Source organism: Salvelinus namaycush, chromosome 9 (genome assembly GCF_016432855.1).
Source record: "Salvelinus namaycush isolate Seneca chromosome 9, SaNama_1.0, whole genome shotgun sequence".
NCBI classification, from domain to species: domain Eukaryota; kingdom Metazoa; phylum Chordata; class Actinopteri; order Salmoniformes; family Salmonidae; genus Salvelinus; species Salvelinus namaycush.
The window spans coordinates 46879792-46897856 of record NC_052315.1 but is presented as its reverse complement, the minus strand read 5'-3'; the positions used below and the strand labels follow the sequence as shown (position 1 = coordinate 46897856).

Genomic DNA, 18065 nt, shown 5'->3' with positions numbered 1-18065 from the left:
ACAGGGCCAAAGCTTTGGGGACCAGGTGACAGCAGACATCTGCTCTGTCGGGCCGCGGTAACAAATGAGCTTTTATTTGTGAAGTTAACAGTGCTAACGGCAGACTCCATAAGGACCAATTACTATCTGAAGGGAATAGTGGGCCAAGATGCAGGAGACTGCGTTTGTGGCTTGTCTGTTAGCGGAGCTAGCTCTGACTGCCTTTGTTCTGGCCTCAGAGGGGGGCACTGCTCATTGCCCTGCATTGTGCCGGTGTGAGATACGACCCTGGTTCTCTCCCAGCTCTATTTATACAGAGGCTCCCACGGTGGACTGTAATGATTTAGGCCTATCAACACTGCCAGAGAAACTTCCCTCAGACACACAGGTGCTATTGTTACAGACCAACAATATCATCAGCGTCGAGAAACCTTTGGATTACCTGGCTAATGTCACAGATATAGACTTATCCCAGAATAACATATCCTCTGTGAGCGATGTCCGTCTGGGTCCTCTTCCCCATCTGCTGTCACTGCACATGGAAGAAAACTGGGTTCCAGCCTTATCAGATAACTGTCTCCCGTCCCTGCCCAACCTCCAGGAGTTCTACATCAACCACAACCTGATCTCCTCCATCAGTCCTGGGGCCTTCCAGGGGCTGGGGAGGCTCTTGCGGCTCCATCTCAACTCCAACCGTCTGAGGGGCATCAGCAGGGAATGGTTCCAGCCGCTACCCCGCCTGGAGATCCTGATGATTGGGGAGAACCCCATCGTCCAATTGTCAGACATGAACTTTAAGCCCCTGGTCAACCTACGCAGCTTGGTTCTGGCCAGGATGAATATGTCTGAAATCCCGGACGACACTCTGGTCGGCCTCGACAATCTGGAGAGCATCTCGTTTTTCGACAACCTGTTTGTCAGAGTCCCCCGGGCTGCTCTGAAGAAAGCCAAGAACCTGAAGTTTCTGGATCTCAACAAGAACCCCATTGAGCGGATTCAGAGAGGGGATTTTGTGGACATGTTCCATCTCAAAGAGCTGGGCATCAACAGCATGCCTGCACTGGTGTCCATTGACAGCTTTGCCCTGAACAACCTCCCAGAGTTGACCAAGATAGAGGCCACCAACAACCCAAAGCTGTCCTACATCCATCCCAACGCCTTCCACAAGCTGCCGAGACTTGAGACGCTGATGCTGAACAGCAACGCCCTCAGCGCTCTGCACCGCGGCACTGTGGACTCCCTGCCCAACCTGCGCGAGGTCAGCATGCACAGCAACCCCATCCGCTGTGACTGCGTCATCCGCTGGATCAACATGAATCGGACCGGAGTACGCTTCATGGAGCCCAATTCCCTCCTCTGCGTGGAGCCGCCTGAGTACCAGGGCCAGCACGTCCGTCAGGTTCACTTCCGGGAGATGACCGAGATCTGCCTCCCACTCATCTCGCCTGGGAGCCTTCCAGATCGAGTCATGGTCGGGAGAGGGAGCTTGGTGACGCTGCACTGCCGGGCATTTGGAGAGCCGGAGCCAGAGATCTACTGGGTCACCCCCTCTGGGGACAGAGTCCTGCCCAACAGTGTGTCTGATAAGCACTACATGCATCCAGAGGGGACCTTTGAAATCTATGACACTACTGAGCGCGAGGCAGGACTGTACACCTGTGTCGCTCACAATCTTGTTGGTGCAGACCTTAAGTCTGTGTTGGTGGTGGTTGACAAATACTTTCCACATCCTTCTGTTAATGCTTTACATATATACGTTAGATCAGTGCAGCCCAACTCTGTTTCAGTGTCTTGGGATAATACTTACGGTGGTCTTGTATCCAATATAAAGTGGTTCACAGTGGCAAATGCTAAGCACCCCTCCATGGCACACACTGCGAGAGTACCATCCGATGTGAAGGAGTACCGTCTCACCCACCTGAACCCCTCCACCCAGTACCGGGTTTGTGTGGAAGTCATGAGCATGCAACTCGGACACAACAGGGACTGTGTCAACGTCACCACAAAGGGACTGGCTCACCCCGTGGAGAGCAGGGAAACGTGGGACACAGTGGTGATGGCAGCCTGTGCTGTGCTATTCATTGTGGTCGCTGTGGCTTGCTCTCTCATATACACATCTCTGCAAAGCCAACACTTTTACAGGAAGTTGATGGTGGACCAATCTCAGTCATTGCTCAGTCCTAGCACCCGCCCCGGCTCCGCCTCTTCTCTCACGGAACTCTGTGTGGCTGGAGTCAAGGTGAGGGCGACAGTGATAGACTTGCCAGAAAACTCCATGTAATGTAAGAAACGTCCTTGAGAAGGAAAATTGATGTTCTGGATTTTAAACAAGGTGAAATAGTGATGGACACAGAACTATGTTGATTCGTGCCCCCTCATTTCGTGACAATGACAGGACACCGCATTCTGAAACTCCTGGAACACGATGGAATCAGAAGCCGGAGCCCTCCCGCTTAAATATTTAACCAGCTAAACTCTGACCCATAGACTATTTTATACAACAAAATTGTGTCGTTGCGGCAAAAACTTTCACAGACCGGTATCTAGATTGTGATATACGTGGCTACTGGTCTGTCATTCATGAAGTGCAACTGGAATAAAGCAGAACACAAAGACTGTTGTCTCTCTCTGTTATGGCTTTGTGCTTTATAACGCCTTGTGGAGATGTCTTTGTGGTCCACAATGAGGAATATTTCCTGTGCTGTTTAATCAACACTCAAGGATCATCATTAAGAAATACCGCTCATATACAGTTTATAATGGAAAAACGTGTTAGATTAGTAGACAATAACAGTGTATATGATGTAAACTATTTTATGATCACGTTTTTCATTAAAAACAGTACATTGTAATTGTAATTATGAAAGACCCAACTTCAAGGATGATTTGCTTAGGACAATCTGAATACGATATTGGGATACTCTGAAAGTAAACAATCTAAGCTCCCTTCAACAATAACATTCAGTTGTCCGTGAAATGGAAAATGTTATAATTCATAAATATGAGTCCCATAAATCTTTCCATGTCACGGTCTAAACATTGCAAGAGGAAAACAGAGTGATGTAGACAAACACAATTACTGGGACTGCCCTTGAAGGCGGACATTTTAACATTGTTACCAAAATGCAATCTCAGGCAGGAGGACGTGTTTTGTCAATGACCTGGGAGTAGGAGTGTGTGTGTGTATACACACTGTACTGTACTGTGTGTGTGTGTATATACACACTGTACCCTGTGTGTGTGTGTGCGGGGCATCAGAAAAACCCATTGACTTTGAACTGCATTATATTCTCTTTCATTAAAAATCCAATATGGATTCCTAACACAAACCTCACAGAGGTGATGAATAGGCGACACATGCGGACTGATGGGGGGCATTTATCAGAGGGACTCCACCATATATCAACTGAGTTTCAGCACCTTGGACAGGGCTTTTAGAGTGGTGCCATTTGTCAACGCCACAGGACCTAAAATATGACCCATTAGAGCGCAGGTAGTGAATAGGTCAGCAAGAAACTTGGAGGCTGCTAGCCCCTGAGCGCAGTGCAGTGCTCCCCTTCCCTCCATGACCCTGGTGAAACACGGACGCCATTACAAGAACAGCTCAGCAACTCTCTAGCTAATTTGCTAAGCACTTCACATTGAACCGACCCACCGAGAGGGGAAGGAGACAAATGGAGTGCAAAATGAGGACAAAGTGCCTACTAGGGCCAGTAGTGGTGCGTGGGTAAATTCACTGGGGAAGCCAAGCCAGAAAAAAAGCCATAATGCAACCAATGTTGTGATAATTGTGATGTTTGCTCTATAACCTGATAGTTCATATGCCTTGCGACCGTGATATATAGGCCTAAGGCCAAGACAATAAGACAAAATGGCAGAATAAATTCAACCACACCTTTGTTTAATCACAAAACTGGAGAGCAACCTCTGTCCGGTGAAGTCCACAAAGCATACTGCATGTAACAAACAATTACATGACCTACTGCATGGTCAAGCAAGTTAATGTTTCAGACATTTTCGGACCACTAAACAAACAACTATTGACTTAGAACCACGGAGAGTTACCGCAAGTTGCAAAGAAAACCGGAGCTGCCTCCACTATTCCAGCACCATTTTAATTTCAACATTATCAAACCACCTACGCTTAGTCAAATACAGTGACAACTAAATGATTCCAAAAACAATTTATTCCAATCAACATAAGCGAAATATGATGTGGCTGTCCATGGTTTTTATTTCTGCGTGTGTGTGTGCGTTCGTGCAAGTAGAAAAAACATGTTGACTCACCCTACTTGTAGAGAAACGCCAACGCCATCTCTTTGATTAGATTTTTTCATGTTGAAGAAACCATCTATCACTCATACAGTACACGCTTTCATTTGTTGTTGCCCTAGGCTAGCGTTGTAAAAAGCTTGCTCGCTAGCCTAACTTCCCTTCATGGGCAACATTAGCTAGTTAACATTAGCCTTCTATATCTAGTTACATATTGAACTTCCATCCTCTCAGGCCAGGGGCACAACAATGTATAAATTAATGGTTGGGTCAGAATTGCCGTTATAATCATTGGCCAGTACGGAGAATTAAGTAAAACCCCAAGTCCAAATCCCTATCTCCTTCCCTGGCGGATATAGGAAAGGGATCATTTTAGCTAGCTAGCTACCGGAGCACATCAACACAACGAGATGCATAACAAGTTTCTGTCAGTTACGTATGTTCTTGATGCGATGTGATCGGAGTGAAGCCAAATCCATACTGGCTTCTGTTGACAATTTTTTTGGTTGCGCCAAGACCATTCACAGTTGAGCTGATTGGCTATTATTTTTTTTTAATCAAGGGAGGCCAAATGCTTGCTAGCTTCTCTTGCATACAATGCTACGGGCGGCAATAATGTCATTCTTTTGGACCAGACAACATCAGATAGATGGCCTACAGATACATAGACAGAAGGGCGCTGTTTAGCTCGCTTGGATACCTTCTCTGGTGAGATACGTTCAGTGAAGTAAAGGAAAATTATGAAACCCAGAGAGAAAAATATTTTTTCTTGGTCCATTTTTTGTGGAAGCCTGGCTTCCATTGGCAGCTGATAACACAATAGAAAAATCTATATACAGTGTGGCAAATGTACTGAGATTAGGGAGGTAAGGCAATAAATAGGCTATAGTGGCGAAACAATTACAATTTAGCATTAACACTGGAGTGATAGATGTGCAGATGATGATGTGCAAATAGAGATACTGGGGTGCAAAGAGCAAAAATAAATAACAATATTGGGGATGAGGTATTTGGGTGGGATATTTACAGATGGGCTGTGTACAGGTGCAGTGATCGGTAAGCTGCTCTGGCATCTGATGCTTAAAAGTTAGTGAGGGAGATATAAGTCTAAAGCTTCAGTGATTTTTGCAATTCGTTCCAGTCATTGGCAGCAGAGAACTGGTAGGAAAGGCGGCCAAAGCAGGAGTTGGCTTTGGGGATGACCAGTGAAATATACCTGTTGGAGCGCGTGCTACGGGTGGGTGTTGCCTTGGTGACCAGTGAGCTGAGATAAGGCAGGGCTTTACCTAGCAAAGACTTATAGATGACCTGGAACCAGTGGGTTTGGCGACAAATATGAAGCGAGGGCCAGCCAACGAGAGCATACAGGTCGAAGGGGTGGGTAGTATATGGGGCTTTGGTGACAAAACGGATGGCACTGTGATAGACTACATCTAATTTGCTGAGTAGAGTGTTGGAGACTATTTTGTAAATGACATCACCGAAGTCAAGGATCGGTAGGATTGTCAGTTTTACGAGGGTATGTTTAGCAGCATGAGTGAAGGAGGCTTTGTTTCGAAATAGGAAGCCGATTCTAGATTTAATTTTGGATTGGAGATGCTTAATGTGAGTCTGGAAGGAGAGTTTACAGTCTAACCAGACACCTACGTATTTGTAGTTGTCCACATATTCTAACTCAGAACCGTCCAGAGTAGTGATGCTAGTCAGGCGGGCGGGTGCGGGCAGCGATCGGTTGAAGAGTGTGCATTTCATTTTACTAGCATTTAAGAGCAGTTGGAGGCCACGGAAGGAGTGTTGTATGGCGTTGAAGCTCGTTTGGAGGTTTGTTTGTGTCCAAGGAAGGGCCAGATGTATACAGAATGGTGTCATCTGCGTAGAGGTGGATCAGAGAATCCCCAGCAGCAAGAGCGACATCATTGATATATACAGAGAAAAGAGTCGGCCCGAGAATTGAACCCTGTGGCACCCCCATAGAGACTGCCAGAGGTCCGGACAACAGGTCCTCAGATTTGACACACTGAACTCTTATCTGAGAAGTAATTGGTGAACCAGGCGAGGCAGTCATTTGAGAAACCAAGGCTGTTGAGTCTGCCGGTAAGAATGCGGTGATTGACAGAGTCGAAAGCCTTGGCCAGGTAGATGAAGACGGCTGCACAGTACTGTCTTTTGTCGATGGCAGTTATGATATCGTTTAGGACCTTGAGCGTGGCTGAGGTGCACCCATGACCAGCTCGGAAACCAGATTTCATAGCAGAGAAGGTACGGTGGGATTCGAAAAGGTTCGTGATCTGTTCGTTAACTTGGCTTTCGAAGACTTTAGAAAGGCAGATGGATATAGGTCTGTAACAGTTTGGGTCTAGAGTGTCACCCCCTTTGAAGAGGGGGATGACCGCGGCAGCTTTCCAATCTTTAGGGATCTCTGACGATACGAAAGAGAGGTTGAACAGGCTAGTAATAGGGGTTGCAACAATTGCGGTGGATCATTTTAGAAAGAGCCTGTCCAGATTGTCTAGCCCTGCTGATTTGTAGGGGTCCAGATTCTGTAACTCTGTCAGGACATCAGCAATCTGGATTTGGGTGAAGGAGAAGCGGGGGGGTGGGGGCTTGGGCAAGTTGCTGTGTGGGGTAGGGTTAGCCAGGTGGAAAGCATGGCCAGCCATAGAAAAATGCTATTGAAATTCTCGATTATCGTGGATTTATCGGTGGTGACAGTGTTTCCTAGCCCAGCTGGGAGGGGGTGCTCTTATTCTCCATGGACTTTACAGTGTCCCAAAACTTTTGGGAATTTGTACTACAGGATGCAAATTTCTGTTTGAAAAAGCTAGCCTTTGCTTTCCTAACTGACTGTGTATATTGGTTCCTAACATTCCTGAAAAGTTGCATTTCTCGGGGGCTATTCGATGCTAATGCAGAACGCCACAGGATGTTTTTGTGCTGGTCAAGGGCAGTCAAGTCTGGAGTGAACCAAGGGCTATATCTGTTCTTAGTTCCACATTTTTTGAATGGGGCATGCTTATTTAAGATGGTGAGGAAAGAAGCACTTTTATAACCAGGCATCCTCTACTGACGGGACGAGGTCAATATCCTTCCAGGATACCCAGGCTAGGTCGATTAGAAAGGCCTGCTCGCTGAAGTGTTTTAGGGAGCATTTGACAGTGGACCCATTACAGACACAGGCAATGAGGCAGTGATCGCTGAGATCCTGATTGAAGACAGCAGAGGTGTATTTAGAGAGCAGGTTAGTCAGGATGACATCTATGAGGGTGCCCGAGTTTACGGATTTGGAGTTGTACCTGGTAGGTTCCTTGAAAATTTGTGTGAGATTGAGGGCATTTAGCTTAGATTGTAGAACGGCAAGGGGTGTTAAACATATCCCAGTTTAGGTCGCCTAACAGTACGAACTCTGAAGATAAATGGGGGGCAATCAACTCGCATATGGAGTCCAGGGCACAGCTGGGGGCTGAGGGGGGGTCTATAGCAAGCGGCAACAGTGAGAGACTTATTTATGGAAAGGTGGATTTTTAGAAGTAGAAGCTCTAACTGTTTGGGCACAGACCTGGATAGCATGACAGAACTCTGCAGACTATCTCTACAGTAGATTGTGACCCTGCCCCCTTTGGCAGTTCTATCTTGGCAGAAAATACACAACACTGACAAGGGCCATAAATCAGAAGGGACAGGACAGACGAGGAACAAGTTTGATATCTAGAAAGTGGTACAACTACACTGCTGTAGGTATTAGAGATGTGTGTATGTTTTTTATTTTAATTTACTGGCAAAGAGAGATAATTGCACAACGAGATAAGATAAGAATGCTTGTTGGGAGATCTTGGGTCTGTATTAATATTCCCCGGTTCATTCGGGTAGCTTACTTGAAAGGAGAAGAACTGACAGGATCTCCACTGAGGTTTCATCACATATTCTTCATTCCTCCGTTCGTCTGTTTTTTTTTTAGCAGGATTTCTGTAAGACCCAGGGAATCTATTGAAAGTTCCTGTCATTTTGCAACCCTAATTTTAACTGTTAAACTGATAAACTGTTTCCAACAATAAATTCCTACACTACAGTGTCATAATAACATGTTCAACAGCTTTTGATATTAATGTCTGCGGCACACCAGTATCAATCAACAGGGGGGGGACGTAAGTGCCATACTTCTCTGTAAATTAAGTTAATCTTGTTCCGACGGGGGTGTGTTATGAGTGTTAAATCACCCAATACCTCAACACTAACCGTACACACACTGATGGGCATTCCTCTTATGTAGATATGATTAACCCACTGATCATTCTCTCAGGGAAATATGTGTATAACAAATAGGCAGCATATGATATACTGCAAATGAATTATGATATCCATGGGCAGATCTGGGAAAATTAGTATGTCCTTTTTCTACCTCCACATATAAAGTAATTCATTGTCATTTTTAATATAATCTCCCAAGCAGGACAAGACAGTGTTGAGTTGATTGCATGTCTGCAATTAGGATGTAAAAGTATGTGGACACCTGCTCGTCGAACATCTCATTCCAAAATCATGGGTATTAATATGGAGTTGGTCCCCCATTTGCTGCTATAACAGCCTCCAACTCTTCTTGGAAGGTTTTCTATTAGATGTTGGAACATTGCTGCGGGGACTTGCTCTGTTCAGGCCTGTCAAGTTCTTCCACACTGATCTCGACAAACAATTTCTGTATGGACCTCACTTTGTGCATGGGGGCATTGTCATGCTGAAACAGGAAAGGGCCTTCCCCAAACTGTTGCCACAAAGTTGTAAGCACAGAATCGTCTATAGAATGTCATTGTATTCTGTAGCGGTAAGATTTTCCTTCAACGGAACTAAGGGGCCTAGCCGGAAAGATGAAAACCAGCCCCAAACCATTATTCCTCCTCCACCAAACTTTACAGTTGGCAGTAGTCATTCGGGCAGGTGGCGTTCTCCTGGCATCCGTCAAACCCAGATTTGTACGTCGGACTGCCAGATAGTGAAACGTGATTCATCCAATGGCGGCGAGCTATACACCACTCCAGCCTACACTTGGCATTGCACATTGTGATTTTAGGCTTGTGTGCGGCTGCTCAGCCATGGAAACCCACTTCATGAAGCTCCCGACAAACAGTTATTGTGCTGACATTGCTTCCAGAGGCAGTTTGGAACTCGTGGTGAGTGTTGCAACCGAGGACAGACGATCTTTACGTGCGACACATTTCAGCACTCGGCGGTCCCGTTCTGTGAGCTTGTGTGACCTACCACTTCGCAGCTGAGCCGTTGTTGCGCCTAGACGTTTCCATTTCACAATTACAGCATTTACAGTTGACCAGGGCAGCTCTAGCAGGGCAGAAATTTGACGAACTCTTGTTGGAAAGGTGGCATCCTATGACGGTGCCACGTTGAAAGTCACTGAGCTCTTCAAGAAGGCCATTCTACTGCCAATGTTTGTCTATGGAGGTTTCATGGCTGTATGCTCAATTTTATACACCTGTCAGCTGAAATAGCCGAATCCACTAATTTGAAGAGGTTTTAATACTTTTGTATATACAGTTGAAGTCAGAAGTTTACATACACTTAGGTTGGAGTCATTAAAATTTGTTTTGCAACCACTCCACTAATTTCTTGTTAACAAATTATATTTTTGGCAATTCAGTTAGGACATCTACTTTGTGCATGACAAGTCATTTTTCCAACAATTGCTTACAGACAGATTATTTCACTTATAATTCACTATATCACAATTCCAGTGGGTCAAAAGTTTACATACACTAAGTTGACTGTGCCGTTAAACAGCTTGGGAAAAAAAGTTGTGGAAAAAAAGTTGTGGCTCAGGGACGATGGACAAGTTTTCCACTAGTAATTACCAGTTGGAGGGGTGTTCAAGTGGATTTTTCCCAGTCGTATGTTGTAAATACCACCTTCCCACTTGGTTATGAACGCATTATTAGCTGCGCTTGGAAAGCAAAATAGAACTCTACATTTCTTACATAGTCCTATTATTATTATTCTGTGTTATTGACTGTACGTTTGTTTATGTGTAACTCTGTGTTGTTGTTTTTGTCGCACTGCTTTGCTTTATCTTGGCCAGGTCGCAGTTGTAAATGAGAACTTGTTCTCAACTGGCCTACCTGGTTAAATAAAGGTGAAATACATATATATATATATATATATATATATATATATATATATATATATATATATATATATATATATTTATTTGCCCACTCGAGAGCTTAAACGATTTAAGCTATTAACACGAAACAAACTGCCAAATGTCCAGACTGGATTTTTGACACTATGTGTACTTTATGAACTATAACTATTTAAAATGTGCATAAATTAACATGGGTTTAAATGAGAACCATAGGAATACAGACGTAGCTTTTCAAAATGGACCTGTTCCTTGGCCAATTAAGCTACAAGACAAACTTTAAAACATTCAGGCTATCCCAACTTCAAATTCTTTCAAATCTTTATTAAATATAACTATACATTTGCATAAAATAACTCACCAACAGTAACTCAAATCACATGCGCCAAATACAACAGGCGTAGGTAGACCTTACCGTGAAATGATTACTTACAAACCCATCTCAGAAAAATAATTGTAGACCTCCACAAGTCAGGTTCATCCTTGGGAGCAATTTCCAAATGCCTGAAGGTACCACGTTCATCTGTACAAACAATAGTACGCAAGTATAAACACCATGGGACCACGCAGCCGTCATACCTCTCAGGAAGGAGACGCGTTCTGTCTCCTAGAGATGAACGTACTTTGGTGCGAAAAGTGCAAATCAATCCCAGAACAACAGCAAAGGACCTTGTGAAGATGCTGGAGGAAACAGGTACAAAAGTATCTATATCCACAGTAAAATGAGTCCTATATCAACATAACCTGAAAGGCCACTCAGCAAGGAAGAAGCCACTGCTCCAAAACCGACATAAAAAAGCCAGACTACAGTTTGCAACTGCACATGGGACAAAGATCATACTTTTTGGAGAAATGTCCTCTGGTCTGATGAAAAAAAAGAAATGGAACTGTTTGGCTATAATGACCATCGTTATGTTTGGAGGAAAAAGGGGGATGCTTGCAAGCCAAAGAACCTCATCCCAACCGTGAAGCACGGGGGTGGCAGCATCATGTTGTGCGGGTGCTTTGCTGCAGGAGGGACTGGTGCACTTCACAAAATAGATGGAATCATGAGGGAGGAAAATTATGTGGATATAGTGACGCAACATCTCAAGACATCAGTCAGGAAGTTAAAGCTTGGTCGCAAATGGGTCTTCCAAATGGACAATGACACCAAGCATACTTCCAAAGTTGTGGCAAAATGGCTTACGGTCAACAAAGTCAAGGTATTGGAGAGGCCATCACAAAGCCCTGACCTCAATCCTATAGAAAATGTGTGGGCAGAACTGAAAAAGTGTGTGCGAGCAAGGAGGCCTACAAACCTGACTCAGGTGCACGAGCTCTATCAGGAGGAATGGCCCAAAATTCACCCAACTTGTTGTGGGAAGCTTGTGGAAGGCTACCCAAAACTTTTGACCCAGGTTAAACAATTTAAAGGCAATGCTACCAAATACTAATTGAGTGTATGTAAACTTCTGACCCACTGGGAATGTGATGTTAGAATCTAAATAAATCATTCTCTACTATTATTCTGACATTTCACATTCTTAAATTAAAGTGGTGATCCTAACTGACCTAAAACAGGTCATTTTTACTCGGATTAAATGTCAGGAATTGTGAAAAACTGAGTTTAAATGTATTTGGCTAAGGTGTATGTAAACTTCCGACTTCAACTGTATAGTGTGCGAGTAATACTGTAGGGCAGAATCATATAATCTGAGATATTCACGTGCAACCTGACCTTTAGCTGTAACATGAACTGCAAATCTGTCATTGACATCAATACAGTGATTTATGTGAAAAGGAACGATACAGGTGTGTAATACCTCAAATGGCAAATGTATAATCCTTGAATAGTCACCCAATAACTAAAGAAATACAAACTACTCAGAGGAAGTAGAATATTAGTTCAATACATCGGGTACAATAGCAGGTGTAGATTCAATTCAAAAGTTGTGCTTTTTTTACGTGTATTTTTTAAGTGTACAGTACCTAGGCCAAGGTTTGCCAACTGAGGGCCCGCAGGCCGGTGGTTTTATTTGGCCCTTTAAGTTTTCTTAGCAAATGTTTTTTATTCTTATTTTGGAATTTTAATTGTTGGACATAAGACTGTAAAAAACACCAGGAAAACAGCACCAAGTGTTCTGGTCCCAAGTATTCCCACGCATTATAGAGAAACACGTGATCGTATACAAATGTAAGCAAGGTTTGAAATGATGCTTTAGTCAAATATCTCCGTTTGGACTTTTTGCGTTCAACTTGCAGGCTACAAATGATGTTCCGGTCCCCCGACCATCTGCTCAAGAAAATAAAAAATGTCCTGTGGCTGAATCTAGTTGATGATCCCTGACCTAGACTATATGTGTGAAAATGAGATGATAAGAGAATTGTGGTAAAGAAGAATGAAAGCCTGGGAATGAGATGAGGGCAGAGAGGGCAGTGATTGGGTTCAGCAGTAAAAGGGGAGGCATGCCCAGAGAGGACAATAACATGTCAAAGAAAAACTTTCCAGCAGACCAGGTAATGTATCTGTCAAATCAAAATCAATGTTTATTGGACAGGTGCACTGGATACAGGTTGAAACGGTACAGTGAAATGCTAACTTGCTAACTTTCCATAACAATGCAGTACTATCAATAGCAATCAAGATCCACTGTGATGACATGATCAAAATGTAATCAATCACATAGACCAAAACCAAGCCTCAGAACTTAATGCAATTCACATTTACATTTTGGTCATGGAATACAGGGTTTTAGTACATTCTTCGGTTGTTTATTTTCATTTCTGGAAAACATCTGGGAGAACAGCATAATGACCTCTAGTCGAAGTAAACAAATATCTCTTATTAGAATGTTTCCATTTCTAAAATGCCCAATTCCTCTGCGATTTGTCAGGCCAGAAAATGCCCTAATCTGTGGATATATATAGTTTTTTCAACAGTTGTGTGAAGTCATCCCATTTTGAAATATTGCCACATTATCCGGTTGTTGTATTGGGGACAGACCTCCAGCTCGTTGCTTAGAGTAAGTAGCCTACGGTGTTAAAATAGAAATGCTGACATTCCTCAAGCTTTCCTCAAACTGCACCCTGGGCTTGAAGTAATTATTTCCCCACTCAGTGGCCCACTAAGTTAAAACAACACTGGTGACTTTGTGCAATCTTGTAATAGGGGATTGGCATTTTTTGTGTGCATTTCCTTACTTTAACTCTGAGACAGGGAACCTTAATCTTTGCTGATAAACTGGCTATGATTATGAACAACTTTTAAACTTTTAATTTGTTTTTGAGTCTTTGAATAGGCATTGAGGACTGCTCTCCCTTACACCCAAAATCATATTGGATAAAACAGAAATAAAAAGGTCAAACGAAGGGAGAAATTGCACTCCCTCATAGTGGCGAACACACTGATGACAACTAACAGACCAGTGAGTGTTTCTGAGGAGGAAGACTATCCTTGCGGCTCACCACGGGAAGCAGGAAATAGGAAAAGTCATTTTTATTAAAGGTTCAATGCAGCTGTTTTTTTATCTCATTTTCCAATATATATATATATTTTTTTTTAATTAATTACCTTACTCTGATTGTTTTCAATTAAAGTGGTCAAAAAGAAACAAGAATAACGTCTTAGCAAAGAGCAATTTCTCAAGCAAGAATTTTGCTGGGACAGTCAAGGAGTGGTCTGAGTGGGGAGGGGAAAACGAGCGCTTAGCGTAGTCGTCTATTAACGTCTAACAGTCCCACCGTGACGCAGGCGTATTTGGACTTGTAACCCCTTTAAAACATTGTGTGTTTGAGCTACAGACTTGGCTGATACCAACCATTAGTCTGTGTGATAAATGGGGGCTGAGCTAGACAGTGTTTGTGAGACAAGGGCAGACCCTGAAGGGGGTATTTTTTTACAAAAATCAATGTAGAGTCAGAATGGTTTGAGCTCCAAACTATTAAAAGCTATCTATGAAAAGCAGAGACTGACAAACATGCACATGTTTTGCTCTATGTCACTCACAAGCTACACAAGAGTCCTTATAAGGTAAAGGGTTATTCTACATAGGAAATCCCAGGACATTGTGTCTTTATTACTGTAATAAGCTCACATAGCGGCTGTCACAAACGCCAAACAGCTGTCACTAACTAGTTGGATATTAATTTCCCACTGAGCAAACCATTTCTGTACATACAGCATTATTATAAATTCATTTGTCAGGTTTTTGCTTTGTCAATAAAACTCACAAATGCAACTGTTAAATCAAATTATTTTGTTCTCATGTAGTCCTGAAAATAAAAAAAGGTAAAACATTGTGAGACTAAATATAAAGTCTGGACATGCAGATAAATGACAGTCTGATAAATGAAAAGCTGGGTCTCGGGACGGATAGGGTTAACTAATTTACTGCCTGGTGAGGTCATCAGGCAGAACAAAACTCCATCCCACCAAAACAGGCTGAAATTTCAGGCAGTCTTTTCAAACAGCTCTTACACTAAAAAACCATTATCATAATTTTCCCAATGTAACAGTATTATTCTAACCTCATAGTGTGGAAATACAGTGCATTAGGAAATCATGAATTTTCCCACATTTTGTTACGTTACAGCCTTTTTCTGAAATGGATACATTCGTTTTTTCCCCATTCATTTATTAAAAATAAAAATTTGAAATATCACATTTACATAAGTATTCAGACCCTTTACTCTGTACTTTGTTAAAGCACCTTTGGCAGTGATTACAGCCTCAAGTCTTCTTGGGTATTGTTATATGTGCTCCCTCTCGGCCTCTAGGTCACCAGGCTGCTCGTTATGGCGCACACCTGTCACCATCGTTACGCGCATCAGCGCATTATGACACTCACCTGGACTCCATTACCTCCTTGATTACCTGCCCTATATATATATATATATATATATATATATATATATATATATATATATATATATATATACATATATATATATATATACATACATACATATATACATACATATATATGTCACTTCCTTTGGTTCCTTCCCCAGGTGTCATTGTTTCTGTTTCAGTTTCCCGTCTGTGTATTGTTCGTGTTTCTTGTTTTGTATTATGCTTCATTTATTTATTAAAAACACTCACTCCCTGAACTTCCAAACTAGCAGCACACATCGTTACAGGTATGACGCTACAAGCTTGGCACACCTGTATTTGGGGAGTTTATCCCATTCTTCTCTGCTGATTCTCTCAAGCTCTGTCAGGTTGGATGGAGAGCATCGCTACACAGCTATTTTCAGGTCTCTCCAGAGATACTCGATCGGGTTCAAGTCCGAGCTCTGGCTGGGCCACTCAAGGACATTCAGAGACTTGTCCAGAAGCCACTCCTGCATTGTCTTGGCTGTGTGCTTAGGGTCGTTGTCCTGTTGGAAGGTGAACCTTCAGCACCAGTCTGAGGTCCTGAGTGCTCTGGAGCAGGTTTTCATCCAGGATCTCTCTGTGCTTTGCTCCGTTCATCTTTCCCTCGATCCTGACCAGTCTCCCAGTCCCTGCTGCTAAAAAACATCCTCACAGCATGATGTTGCCACCACCATGCTTCGGAGTAGGGATGGTGCCAGGTTTCCTCCAGACATGACGCTTGGAATTCAGGCCAAAGAGTTCAATCTTGGTTTCATCAGACCAGATAATCTTGTTTCTCATGGTCTAAGTCCTTTAGGTGCCTTTTGGCAAACTCCAAGCGGGCTGTCATGTGCCTTTTGTCTGGCCACTCTACCATAAAGGCCTGATTGGTGGAGCGCTACAGAGATGGTTGTCCTTCTGGAAGGGTCTCCCATCTCCACAGAGGAACTCTGGAGCTCTGTCAGAGTGACCATTGTGTTCTTGGTCACCTCCCTGACCAAGGCCCTTCTCTCCCGATTATTCAGTTTGGCCTGGCAGGCAGCTCTAGGAAGAGTCTTGGTGGTTCCAAACTTCTTCCAATATAGAATGATGGAGGCCACTGTGTTCTTGGGGACCTTCAATGCAGCAGACATTTTTGGGTACCCTTCCCCAGATCTGTGCCTCGACACAATCCGGTCTCTGAGCTGTACGGACAATTCCTTCAACCTCATGGCTTGTTTTTTGCTCTGACATGCACTGTCAACTGTGGGACCAAATATAGACAGGTGTGTGCCTTTCCAAATCATGTCCAATCAATTGAATTTACCACAGGTGGACTCCAATCAAGTTGTAGAAACATCTCAAGGAGGATCAATGGAAACAGGATGCACCTGAGCTCAATTTCGAGTATCATAGCAAAGGGTCTGAATACTTATGTAAATGTGCTATTTCAGTTGTTATTTTTTTAAATAAATTAGCGTAACATTTGTAAAAAACCTGTTTTTTACTTTGTCATTATGCGGTATTGTGTGTAGAATGTTGAGGGAAAACATTTGTTCAATCCATTTTAGAATAAGGCTGTAACGTAACAAAATGTGGATAAAAGTCAGAGTCTGAATACTGGTATTCTATGTGTCAATTCAGAGTTGAATAAGAAAAGGAAGCACTCATCACTGCTGTATGGGATGACCATCAATACCACACTGTGGGCAGAGACAGATGGAAGCCAGAAAGCAACTACATCTACACCTGAAGCTCCTTCTCCAAAAAAAAAAAATACCTCTTACATACATGCCAAGGAAACATTTAATAAAAAAGCCAATTCATTATGAGCAACAGCTCTACAGTATGTAGGATGTGCCTGTGGTTATACCCATAGGATACATACAAGTGTGTTCTATTTCATTCTATGGTGGTTATATCTGTAAGTAATGAGGCTACCATAGCTAAATCACACTTTAGAACTGTATAAACTGTGTGCCAACTCCAAGAATGGCTTTAGTACTGGACAGTCAAGTGTCACCTCACCACTCGAGGCTATATCTAGCCTACTTGTTGTTCACTGAGTGAGGCTCTTCACGCAAGGGGGGCAACTGCAGCAGCAGCAACAACAAACTAAACACAAACCCTGGCATGCGTGATGAGAATTCTGAGTTGCTACATAGTTAATTACGAACGCAATTTGCACACAGCTCCCTAACCTCTTTCTGGATCCTTTGATCCCAGCGCTTCTTCATGGCTCCTGCCAATGTGAGCGAGTGGTGAGCGCCAAGCAGGCGGGCATGGTTAGCTTAGCTAGCGCTCAAAATGTGGGACTGAGAGAATTCCCTTATCCCTCTTCCAGCAGTGTATATAGCATTCCAAGAAGCGAGTATGGTTATGCTATACAGCTGCCTGCCACCAAGGCTCTGCTATAATTACACATTCCGTAATGAATAATTTAACTTTTCCTAATGACCCGGTAAGCTGGTTCATTTAAACAGCGCCTTCCTCCTCCCAGTGCAGTGATTATACAGTAGCTGAGAGCCAAGGTGAGAGAGGTAGATTAGAAGGAATTACCACTGGCTCAGGAGGGATTGTCTATCCCATAGACATACCATTAGGCTAGTTAGTGCTGCTGGGGCGCTACTCTCATAATGCTGAACCCAAACGACCATGATGGTCAAATGAAATGTCATCTTAGGACATTAACAAAAGTTTGATTAAGACTTGGAAACCCACACCAAGACAGTAAAAACAAACATGCGGCGGATGAATGGCACGACAATGGGCAAAAGGATCTCGTTACGGTATTTCTGTGCACTCAAATTTCCATTGATAAAATACAATTGTGTTCGTTGCCCATAGCTTATGCCT

The 18065-nt window shown here is 43.2% G+C and overlaps 2 protein-coding genes across 3 annotated transcripts in view; one reads left to right on the top strand and one right to left on the bottom strand.

The window, feature by feature from the left end:
• The window catches only part of immp2l (inner mitochondrial membrane peptidase subunit 2), a 168982-nt gene that overhangs the window by 58063 nt on the left and 92854 nt on the right, over positions 1-18065 (bottom strand). The gene's annotated exons all lie outside the window — the stretch shown is intronic.
• Positions 149-2260, top strand: LOC120053567 (leucine-rich repeat neuronal protein 3-like). Its single transcript, XM_039000698.1, has one exon. It carries the CDS (start codon positions 149-151, stop codon positions 2258-2260), a length of 2112 nt encoding a protein of 703 aa, XP_038856626.1.

What these genes read in the sequence shown, in the direction of transcription:
- LOC120053567 (XM_039000698.1), top strand. Translation starts at nt 149, where the DNA reads ATGCAGGAGACTGCGTTTGTGGCTTGTCTGTTAGCGGAGCTAGCTCTG.